The sequence below is a fragment of the Mesoplodon bidens genome (assembly GCF_964165515.1).
Source record: "Mesoplodon bidens genome assembly, chromosome: 18".
NCBI lineage: Eukaryota > Metazoa > Chordata > Mammalia > Artiodactyla > Ziphiidae > Mesoplodon > Mesoplodon bidens.
In genome coordinates, this window is record NC_138175.1 from 31,748,496 (window position 1) to 31,760,118 (window position 11,623).

The 11,623-nt window shown below is 39.5% G+C and overlaps 1 protein-coding gene across 1 annotated transcript in view; it reads left to right on the forward strand.

The window, feature by feature from the left end:
- RPGRIP1L (RPGRIP1 like) overlaps positions 1–11,393 on the forward strand; it is a 98,608-nt gene extending 87,215 nt beyond the window's left edge. Inside the window, exons 24-26 of the mRNA XM_081216483.1 lie at positions 1,120–1,204; positions 6,776–6,909; positions 9,392–11,393. Coding sequence (XP_081072609.1) covers positions 1,120–1,204; positions 6,776–6,909; positions 9,392–9,504 — 332 coding nt within the window. The 3' untranslated portion in view covers positions 9,505–11,393. The remainder of the gene's footprint in view (positions 1–1,119; positions 1,205–6,775; positions 6,910–9,391) is intronic.
- The last annotated feature ends 230 nt before the right edge of the window (positions 11,394–11,623 follow it).

Genomic DNA, 11,623 nt, shown 5'->3' on the forward strand with positions numbered 1-11,623 from the left:
ACCAGCCCACCTCCACACAGACCTTTGTGCCTCACTCAGTGCCCAGCATGTGCCATCCCTGGCCCTCGGCTAATATTTGCTCAACTAGCCAACGATTAAATGAGTTGATAACATCATAATTTGAGATTGAACTCAAATTGTCCAGGGTAACATTCTCAGTATGAAATATGTTTGTTCCCAACGGAACCTGGCTTTAGAACTGTCATGGTATCTTTCACCCTTTGTGTGTTTTTAATCAGGGATTATCTCTAAATTGAGATCTGGTCACAGGAGAGACTTTAACTCCAAAATGGCACCTGAAAAAGAAATGTCTTCAGAAGTTAACGCATGACTGAAAGGCTGCCGAGCTGAGAAAAAATAATCAGAATGAAAATTAGAGTGTTCACACTCTGAGATGCCATTTTCCCAAAGTGCAGACATTTACAGTTTCACGTGTTCACTGTCTTCTTCCTGGTGGGTCTTTAGATGAGTTACCTAATCTTCTATTTCAGCCAAGTAAAGTCTAACCACACTCCTGCATGCCAGCGTGAACCTTTGAAAACCAAAGACAAACTTCACACCCTAAAAAAGCCTCTCTCTCTCCCTTCCACCACAGGTCTCTCCCGTACCCCCACGCAACCACCAGCAAGCGTCAGCCTGTGGACTTCCTTGACCCATTGCACTAGGCTGCCTCTTTTATTGCATGTTGTGGCAGGAGAGAAGGATTAAATTACCAGGGCTGTCAGGAAGGACAAGCTCTCTGCCATACATTATCATATCACTCGCTTCTTGGGTGAAAGAAAATGCAGTAAATCCCTCAAATACAAAGCAATAAAGACCGCTGGCTTTTACTGTCACGACTGCCACTGCCATTAACAGGCAGTGACAGCGATGTGGCACTCTTAGATGTTGCTTGTATCTTTTCTGACAGTGTGCACGTAAACCTGCCAGTGACATGACATTAGATCACATGACTGTTCAGATTTGATTCTGGTTTCCAGCGCAGCTTTCTTTTCCCATGCATACAAGTGAGGTGGTATGACTTGCGTCTCTAAAAACAGTTATTTATACAAATACAGAATGGTACTAATGTAGCATATTCCTGAGTGACTTCTTGCAGATTTTTTTTTTTTGGTTTAGTGATCTACGTGGATAAAGAAAACAACCAAGCCAAGAGAGACATCTTAAAAGCGATACTACTTAAACAAGAGATGCCTAATAGAAGGTACATTTAAGCATTCTAAATTATCTGGCGGTTTATACAAAGTAGATCTCTGTAGCGTGGTGTGGTGGGGAAAAAAAAAGCACAAGATGAGGAAGCAGAACACCTTACTTCCCTGATTCACTCAGTGTCCTTGAATGAGTATGTGACCTCTCTGGATCTCTTTCCTCCTAGAAATATCACAGCCCTGCCTATCATACAGAGTAACTGTAAAGAGCCTATCGTGCTTTGCCAACCAAAAGACTGTACAGTGTAGTATATAAAGTATCCCATTGTCGGTCAAGTATAACTGTAAAGCACCTAACAGTGATTGCCAGGAGGGGGCGCTCTGGACTCAATGGCTGGAATATAAATTCTTGTTCTATCACTTACTAGCTGTCTGACCTCTGACAACCACCCAGTGCCTCACTTTCTGCATCTGTAAAATGGAGATAATACAGGGTGGTTGTAAAGATTAAATGAGATATGTGTAAGATGGATAGAATAGCGCCTGACACAGAGTAAGTGCACAGTAAGTATTCATTGCCGTCATTATAAGCAGTAGTAATATTATTATTTGTAATAGCTCATCAGCCTTTCATACCAATTTTTACCTCACTAGCACTTTTTAATAGTTCATCATTTCATGTTATTTTTAATGCTTTTTGGGGGCAAACTTGAACAGGACACTTTGCATTTTTGGTCAGTAGAGAAATTATACCCTTTCGAGAAGGAAAAAAACCTGATCTTAATAAGTTCTTGCTGGACTTCCCTGGTGGCGCAGTGGTTAAGAATCTGCTTGCCAGTGCAAGGGACACGGGTTCGAGCCCTGGTCCGGGAAGATCCCACCTGCCGCGGAGCAAGTAAGCCTGTGAGCCACAATACTGAGCCTGCGCTCTAGAGCCCGCGAGCCACAGCTACTGAAGCCCATGTGCCTAGAGCCCATGCTCCACAACAAGAGAAGCCACCGCAATGAGAAGCCTGCTCACCGCACCGAAGAGTAGCCACCACTCGCCGCAACTAGAAAAAGCCCGCACGCAGCAACGAAGACCCAACGCAGCCATAAATAAATAAATAAGTAAGTAAGCAAGTAAGCAAGCAAGTAAGCAAGTAAGCAAGTAAGTAAGTAAGTAAGTAAGTTCCTGCTTTTGAGTGAGCTCCCATCCATGCAGTCTGAGGAGTTATCTAAGTGCTGCCCATCAACCCCTGAGCTGGGGGCTTCGCCAACGCCCCTCTGCTGGCTTGTCCCCGTTGGCCTGGGTGGACCCTTTATCTCCCTATTGTCCTCTTCTTGCCTTTATGGCCCATCAGTGACAAAGCCTCTCACTGCCTCAAACCAGCACTTACCCCTCCCCCACATGAGAAAGAGACTGAGGTTCACCTGTTTCCTAGAGGCCAGGAAGCGAACGTTAACCACATTATATTTTTCAAAAGAGCTTCCAAACTAGCATCTGACCTTCTGTTTCATGAAATGAAACTGAAATTCTTAGCTCTTAGGATCTGACAGTGGCTTTTTCTTTAACTCCTTGAAATACATGTATTATTTCCTTGGATTTTTTTTTTTTTTTTTTTTTGCGGTACGTGGGCCTCTCACTGTTGTGGCCTCTCCCATTGCGGAGCACAGGCTCTGGACGTGCAGGCCCAGCAGCCATGGCTCACGGGCCTAGCCGCTCCGCGGCATGTGGGATCTTCCCGGACCGGGGCACGAACCTGTGTCGCCTGCATCGGCAGGCGGACTCTCAACCACTGCGCCACCAGGGAAGCCCGATTTTTTTTTTTTTTTTTGGCTGCGTCGTGTCTTAGTTGCAGCATGTGGGATCTTCGTTGTGTCACACAGTCTCAGTAGTTGCGGTGTGCGGGCTCTCTAGTTGTGGCATGCGGGCTCAGTAGTTGCAGCACTCAGTCTCAGTAGTTATAGCACGTGGGCTTTCTTGTTGTGGTGTGTGGGCTCCAGAGCACGTGGGCTTAGTTTCCCCACAGCATGTGGGATCTTCATTCCCCGACCAGGGATCAAACCTGTGTCCCCTGCATTGGAAGGAGGATTCTTAACCACTGGACCACCAGGGAAGTCCCTCCTTGGATCTTGATTCTGAAGAAAGAGTAGGAAAACCCTATTAATTGCCCTGAGGTTCTGTTTTTCCCAGGACGGTAGATAATCACTCAGGTTTTACTTACTTTGTATACTTCAGCTTCTTTCAAGGCCACCTCAAATACCACCAGCCCCCTGGGGTATCCCAGGTCACTAGTGATTAAACAGCACTGGCCATGTCATCTACTTCTCTGCGGTCAAGAAGCTGGGTCATCACTGCCCAGAACTGAGCTTTAAAAATAAAAAAAAGTCCACCATAGCTATAATGACTCCCACTCTCCCATCATTGTTTCCCTAAAAATTTCTAAATGCCCACAGAGGCACAAATGTTCATATCATTTTAGATACTGCAAGAGGCACTGCAGGTGCAGAGTGACTGGCTCGGGGCTGATGACAGCTGAGGGCTTGGAGCGCCGGCCACGTGCTCCTCGGACTGCCAGGGGAGGGATGGGGCCATCATGGGAGAATATCCCTGTCCCATTTCTCTCCCTTGACAGTATCATTTTCTTAAGGGGGAAAAAAAAAAGGAGTTTACATTTACATTTTTCCACAACCAAAAGACAACTGTTATTCCAGTGAGTGTTCTCACCTTTTTTAAGTACTCTGAGGTCACATTACTTGAAGTACCTCCTAGTTTATAAGAATTCATTTTCTCAGACAGTAGCCCCCTTGAACATTGGTGATAACTTATAGAGCCACAGTTAGATAGGTTTGGCCAATCTTCTCTGACACACATAAGATGATGTGCATTGTATAATGAATCCCATATAGTACCTTTGCATTCTGCCCCATGCTATATTTGCAAATATACAAGCGTCACTTTAAAAGGCAACACATTGAAATGGGAGTCTGGAAATTATTTATTTGAAGTCATGGTTTTGACACCGACTTAAGGTTCCTTTTTGGTTTCATTTCTTCCCTTTCACAGTGTTCTACTGTACAGATCCAACATAACTATCAGCACTCCAGTAGGTAAAACTCACAGGTGAGCCCTTAGGCTCTTCTATCCTGTTTCATATAAAAACGAACTATTTCAGAATGAGGAAATAATCAAAAATGCTAAATGATCTAAGGAGTTTCAGTGCCTTCTGGTTTCCTAAATGACAGCAGGTGACGTTTGAGGTCTAAATCTTGAGGCCCAGCACAAGGCCTGCCTTCTCCAGTCAACCTTCCCCAAATGAGCCAGCCTTCAACTAGGACTTCCATTTTGCAGTTCATGTAGTAATTCAACAAATACTTATGATCCCTACCTAAGTATCAGGAACTAAAATGCTGAACAAGAGGAAATCTTTGCACTCATGGAGTATACATTCCACTGAGGAAGACAGACAACAAGTCAACCAATTACATATTACAGTAGGTACTAAGAGAAAGCTGAACAAGCTGCTAAAATGGAAAATAACATAAAGGGAATTCCTGGCGGTCCAGTGGTTAGGACTCCGCAGTACCACTGCCAGGCCCCCGTTCAATCCCTGGTCAGGGAGCTAAGATCCCACAAGCCTTGTAGCGTGGCCAAAAACAAAAAGTAGGAATAAAAAAAGTAATAATAACATGAAGGCAAACCCGAGGAGATGACATTTAAGCTGGTTAGTGAAGCCTCTTCAGCACGTAAAGCAAGGTTTCATCTCTTTGTTTTGGCAGGGTTCAAGGTAAGATAAGATGTGTCTGTGTGTGTCCATGTATGTGTATGTACAGTTTAGCTGAAGCCAAGCTGTAGTTTTTAAATTATTTTAGTGTACCTTCCTCCCTTTAGAGCCTAACTTTAGTTTCTTAATTTTGTATTTGACATCTCATTTTGCTCTCTATAGAATCTAAACCAGAAATATTGCATTTTTTGTTTTTAGCCCTTTCTCTGGCATTTAGAAGGTTTTTTTTTTCTTTTTGTCTCAGAATTCTCATATATTCAGTGGAGGTAATGGTATGCATTTGTAAAGTATATAGATAATTATCCTTAGATATGAGACATTATATAAGGATAACACTTAATATTATTACAATCTTGTAGCCTCCATCCTTTCTGTAAGTCTTGTGGGTGTAAAATGTGCGTCAAATATCACTTCTAATTCCTTCTTTTCTAAGTATATTCATTTTAGGACAATATCTTTCATCATCATTCTTCTTGTTTAATGAGTGATACAGTCATTGTATAATTTGGGTGTCTCGGTTTTCAATTGAGACAAGCCTTTCCCATGCATTCTTTTTTTCTCCCCTTAGAAATATAGAAGCTTAAGGAGCTCTACCTAGATTAAAAATAGTAATAATAAAAGAGCAAACATTTACTCAGTGCTTAATGTGTTCCAGGCACCATTTACATGTATCATCTCATCTGATCCTCATAAAGAGCCCAGTGAATCATTACTATTCTACAGATAGGGAAACCGAGATCAGAGAGGTTAAGTAATTTGTACAAGGTCACACAGCTAATTAATAGGAAAGCAGAAATTTGAACCCAGAACGGATGCCCTTAACCATTTAATCTTAATTTCTCTATTTTATGCATCATATAAAATATCCATCTTTCTATTTCCTGATCAGAATTTATTGCTATCGAAAAACAGGGACTTAGTAAAGAAATGAAATGTTGAATACTTTTAGCAACTTATTTTAAAATATTGTCATGTTTACCTGTAAGCATTTGGAAAGGATTTTAATGGTGCATATTTTTCAAGGCATGACATCCCAGAGACTTAGGTTTTTACCTAACAGTGTTATCTAAGAAACAAGTTTCTTGTTTTCTTTCTGATTTGGGATGGATAGATTTTGAAAATGGTTAAAATGGTCGTTTACAAGCATTCGTGGTTTAAGCTATGCTGCCAAGACATATCAAAAGAGTACTTAACTGTAAATTCCTGTCATTTGGTCAGTCCAAGTGTGTTTGGCCTCAACACAAGCCACTAATTCAAATCAGTTCCATCAGAACCCTCCAATTATGTCTAAAAGTAAAATAAAACTTGGATGCTATGATTGTAAGTTGAAAGATTGCTGAACTAATACAAACATTTCGTATAGCTATTGGGTAGAGCTACAACATTTAGCTAACATAATTAAGAATATATAGAACACAGTTGGTTAAATTGCTTAGTAGAAACTCCAAAGTTGTGCATTTCTATAGAAAAGGTTGCATTTCTGTTGAAAAAGCTGCCCTAACCTCCCTGGTCTTTATTCACTTGATCCTTTTAGCCTTAAAAGTAGACATGTCAAAATATGATCAGATAATGTATAATAGAGTGAACATCTGGTTCTTCTCTTCGCCTAGTAATTTTCTCAGATTCTAGTGATAAATGATAATCAGTGCTTAGAAAAGTGAATTAGTGTTCATGTGAAGTCTGGGTGTGCTATAATAATTCTAATCGTTCATATAATAACTTATATAATTTTCTTTTTATTGGAATAATTGGAAACTGAGATTTCACAGTTTGTGATAAAAACCCATTCAGGAGTTTTGTTTCATTTGTGATTTTTTTTTCTCACTTTGTAGTGATGTTCTCTGTTCTTTCCCTTCTCAGCATTCGCTTCACTGTGGTCAGTGACCCTCCAGAGGATGAGCAGGATCTGGAGTGTGAGGACATCGGCATTGCTAACGTTGACCTCGCTGACATATTTCGGGAAGGGAGAGACATCATCGAGCAAAGTATTGATGGTATGGGTGGAAGTATTGCTCAATCTGTACAACCAGCAATTGCTGAAATCCAAATTCTTTATTAAAACCTTCTTTTTGCTGGCTGCAAGGACGTTGAGTCACACACTAGTTGAATCCTTTGCAACTCAAGCTGATGTTTTGTTGAGGCTGGAATTTCTCCCTACATCCCCCCCTTACCCTCCTTCCCTGCCTTCCTTTGAATCAACAGAAATTTAAAAATAATTAATTGCGTTTCTCAAGGAATTATTCATTTTTTTAGTATTGGGGGGGTTGTGGGGGACAAAAATGTGGACATTGGATTTTTTGTAATGTTGTTTATAGAAGCCTCATGCTGTCAACCCTTATTTCAGCTAAGGCATGTTATTCTGAGTGATCATTACAGTGTATTCTGCAAGGCTTCTCTTTACTTCAGTGTTACAGTCCGGTGATATAGTCACTGCAAATACCTGAGTAGTTTTGGTCACTTGCTTCTCATCAGGATTCAGGGAAGAGTTAGGGATTCCTGATAAAAAGTGCTCTTCTAGATTTTCACCTCACCAGGTGTGAGTCCCAACAATGCCTAATTTCTACCCCTTATCCTTATATAACATACTTAGAACATACTGAAGGCACTGTACTTTATGAAATCAAGACTTTTAAAAATAATAATCAGGGATGGCCTGGGCTGTACAATAAATGAAGAAACGAGGCTGAGTCCTAATCTCATTTCTTAAGTCAGCAGAGCCATCCATCACTGGAAAAATGTACACGGTTTGTTTACTCATTTATTCATGCATTAAATGAACACTTAACTGAGCACCTCTTAAGTGCCAGGCACTCTGCTTACACCATAGTTCAGCTGTGGTTCACATGTCAAGCTGCTTGTCCTGGATGTGTGTCAAGTGCTCAAAAGTCAGGATCAAGCCAAATAATTAACCAAATTAGACCAAGTAACCAAATTAGAAACCTATTCTGGGAAATTTTATAAGCTATACATATCACATACATATCACAACTTTGGCAGGCACAGAAAAAAAAGATGAGAGGATTAAAATATGAACCTAAATCCTATTAAAAACACCCAGAACCAAGAGAGTCTGACAAAAATGTTCAAAATTATCTGTGCTTTATATTCTTTATCTTTTCTACAGTCAGTGCTGTTTCAAAAGCCATCTTCTCATTCTGCAAGACCACAAATGATCATATTGGTCTGATAGAGACAGCTATTGTGGCCTTGTTCTGGGAAAGAGTCAGAAAATTAAATGCTGGTAAGGTTAGGTTTTTAATGCGTTGCTCTGTGCCAGACATAGAAGTGAGGCGTTCCAAAGAAGAGGTGAAGGCTCGGCAGTGCGCTGGGGACCATTTGTGCCCCTGCAATCTCCCTGCCTGCTCATTTCTCCACCTAAGTCTTTGTATACTAAGTTTTATTTGAAGGTTTCCTTACAAATTTTCTTGGAATTAAACACACACACATATTAAAAGTTCAAGGAAAACCACAAGCAAAATACATAGGAAACTATATAGACTCATAAGTGCTGTCAAGACTTACAAAGTCCAAAATTCTGGCCTTGAGTCACTAGTAGGTATCACTGTTCACAGAGGATTGGGGTCTGAATCAGCATCCCATTTGGCCCCCACCACTGAGCTCAGAGAATTATCAAACAGTCTGCCTTTGATACACCACTGAAAGCTGGTGTACCAGAAAAGCCCACAGACGCTCAAAATTTTACATCCACTTTCTTGCAACATCAGTTCATAGACCCTCAAAGCCAATCCATAGACCTTAAGATTCTGGGTCTGCCATTTTAACTTTTTCTAATTGCACATATAATCTATTTTAAATGGAATGTTTTCCTTAGAAAGATAAATAACCATTCCAGGGGACTTCCCTGGCAGTCCAGTGGTTAAGACTTCACCTTCTAATGCAGAGGGTGCAGGTTCAATCCCTGGTCGGGGGGCTAAGATCCCACATGCCTCGTGGCCAAAAAACCAAAACAAAACAGAAGCAATATTGTAACAAATTCAATAAAGACTTTAAAAATGGTCCACATAAAAAAAATCTTTAAAAATATATAAATAACCATTTCAAATTATGATCATGTAATTTCTTTACAGTAAGTTGCCATTCTGATATTTGTTAACACGGTATGTTAGAACAAATTCTTCATTGTCTTATCTTGATCCCTTTTAGACTTTTATTTCCTACTAAGAAATTCTGATTCTGTGGGAATCATTATCTATAGCCTTTCCACTGGGTAAACTTCAGGATTAGATCATTAGTTTTAACTCTACAAGCAATATGTATACATACATACAGTACATCTGAAATGTGTATACACACTCATACACATATGACAAGCTTTGATTTTTAGATTTCTGAGATACCAGTGAACTTCGGACTTCTGTAGAGCTGTTTTCATCTTTTCAACTACTGTTTCAGCTAGGCTCTCTGAAGAAAAATCTGTTGAATGATATTAACACTTTTCTGCTATCTTCTCCCTAGTTTTGGATGCTCGAGCAGATGGTGGAGGTATTGGCAAGCTCAGGGTAACTGTCGAAGCACTCCATGCCCTACGGTCTGTCTACGAGCAATACAGAGATGACTTGGAGGCTTGAAAGAAACTGCTCCAGAGGCATCTCCTACTCCTGAGTAAATGCTCACATGAAAGCACTTAGATAAGATTTTTGTAATTACTCTGGTGTATGTAATCTATAATTCAAGGGAAGCTGGGAGGGAGGAGGCCTGGGTTTGAAGTGTTCAAGTTTTGTATACTTTTTCCATTTGTTTATTTTTCTATTCCCTCCTTCCCATGACTGCCACCCCCTCAGGACTTAAGTTCTCCACAGTGGGCAACACCCTCTCAATAATTTATACCTACATGATAACATGAGAAAGTCTATTTGCATTTTCAACATTTTCTTATGAAGAACTGAAATGCAATTCGCATTTTTATTTTTAATAAGCAAAAAGCATAAATCTTAGAAAACCTATGAAAAAGAAATACTTTTATGTTATCCCTAATTGTCCCACTAAATGGAATGTGTATGATTAGCCTCATTAAGAGTTTTGCACTGTGAAGATTTTATTAGAAGCAATATATGAAAATTACTTGGATAAATGTGTTAATCTTCCTCTTTAAAATGCTAATATCCATTTTATGCACATTAAAGCTCAGTATGCATTTTCTTTGATGCATGCCATTTCTATCAATTAAATATAAAGAATGAGACTTGGCACCAACTTATTAAATTACTGCAAGTTTTTTGTTTTTCTTTCTTAAAAATTACAGTTCTTCTTATTTGTATTGTTTTCATGTATTTGTAATGGTAATATGGGATCCAGGAATGTGTGTATGTAAAGAAGAGACAGATACATGAAATTTACACTTTGAAAACTTAGCTTATGACATAGAAAGAAAATATTAAAAATATGCCTCAAATTCTGATATGCTTAGTTAGACCTGAAAGGAGTATCTTTTTATCATTTTTTAAATTTACATCAAGCTTGTACAATGCTAGGGTGTATCTGGATAACCAGATCCTCGAAAAGCAGCTCAGAAAGTTAATTTTCTAGCTTTTACTCAATCTCACTGAAGGATTTAATTGATATTTTTAATGGAGCTGTGAATCAATGCTGCAAAGGAATTGTCTCTAGAGGTCTAGGATATAATGCATTTCATTTTTTAATTTACTTTTTTATTTGTCATTTTCTTCAAAGGATTTTTATAGGCTGTGGGTTTTCACTGTTTGCAAACAGGCTATGTTCCTTCTTAAGCATATGTAAAGTATTCAGGGAGATAAGTAATTTATTAAAATCTACCTAATTTGCCGTGATATATTAAATCTCTGCTTCAGTGATCACAGACCATTTCATTTAGAGAATTAGGCATTCCCTCTTTGTGTGATTAAAGCTCTGGAAAATGAGTTCTTTGCTCCTATTTGTGAACATTCAAAGCCTGCTAATGGCAAGAAGATGGAATAGATTATGAGACAATTCATTACAGTTCAACAGAAAAAAAAAGCAGCTATAATGCAAAAATGCAAGTATGAATATCTGCATATAGTTTGAACCATCTGTGCTCTAATGGCTTCAATAATGACTCTCGTCTTTAGGAGGCTTTGAAATGACATCCGTACAATATTAATTTGTTGATGTACATTGTGGAACCAGTAGAGTATGATCTGACCGCAGAAATCTATAAATTCTGTCTCTACCATTGGGCCTCCCTGTCTGGGGCCTGCCATCTCCAAGAAGAATCTTGCTCTCATCAAACTCTGCAAATCTTCGTAACAACTCATTCCTCTGGAACCTTCTAGAGACCACAAACATCTGCAGACTAAACCTCTCCAATCCTAATAAACAGCCACATGTTTGTTGTCACTTCAGCTGGCTCTGAGCTCATCTTTTTGGCCTCTCTTTCTAGCTTTCTTTGGCTTTAAGCAGTTACAGTGTCATTAAGGCCCGTAATATTCCCTGCAGTAATTTAAAACAGCCGGATTATACCCTGGGATTAACTGAGTGGTTTTTGAGACATTTATTGTGGTATTCTCCCAGGAGGTTTGTATTATTGTTTTAAAACATTACATCCCAAACTAAATACCCTTTCAGCAGGGAGAAGACCAGATTGTGCTGACTTCTTATGATCTTTAAGTGGAAAGGGGAAGTTTTTATTATAAATCTTCTGAGATCTAGTCAACTGTATAGCATGTATACCTCAGCTAACGTTAGAGAATT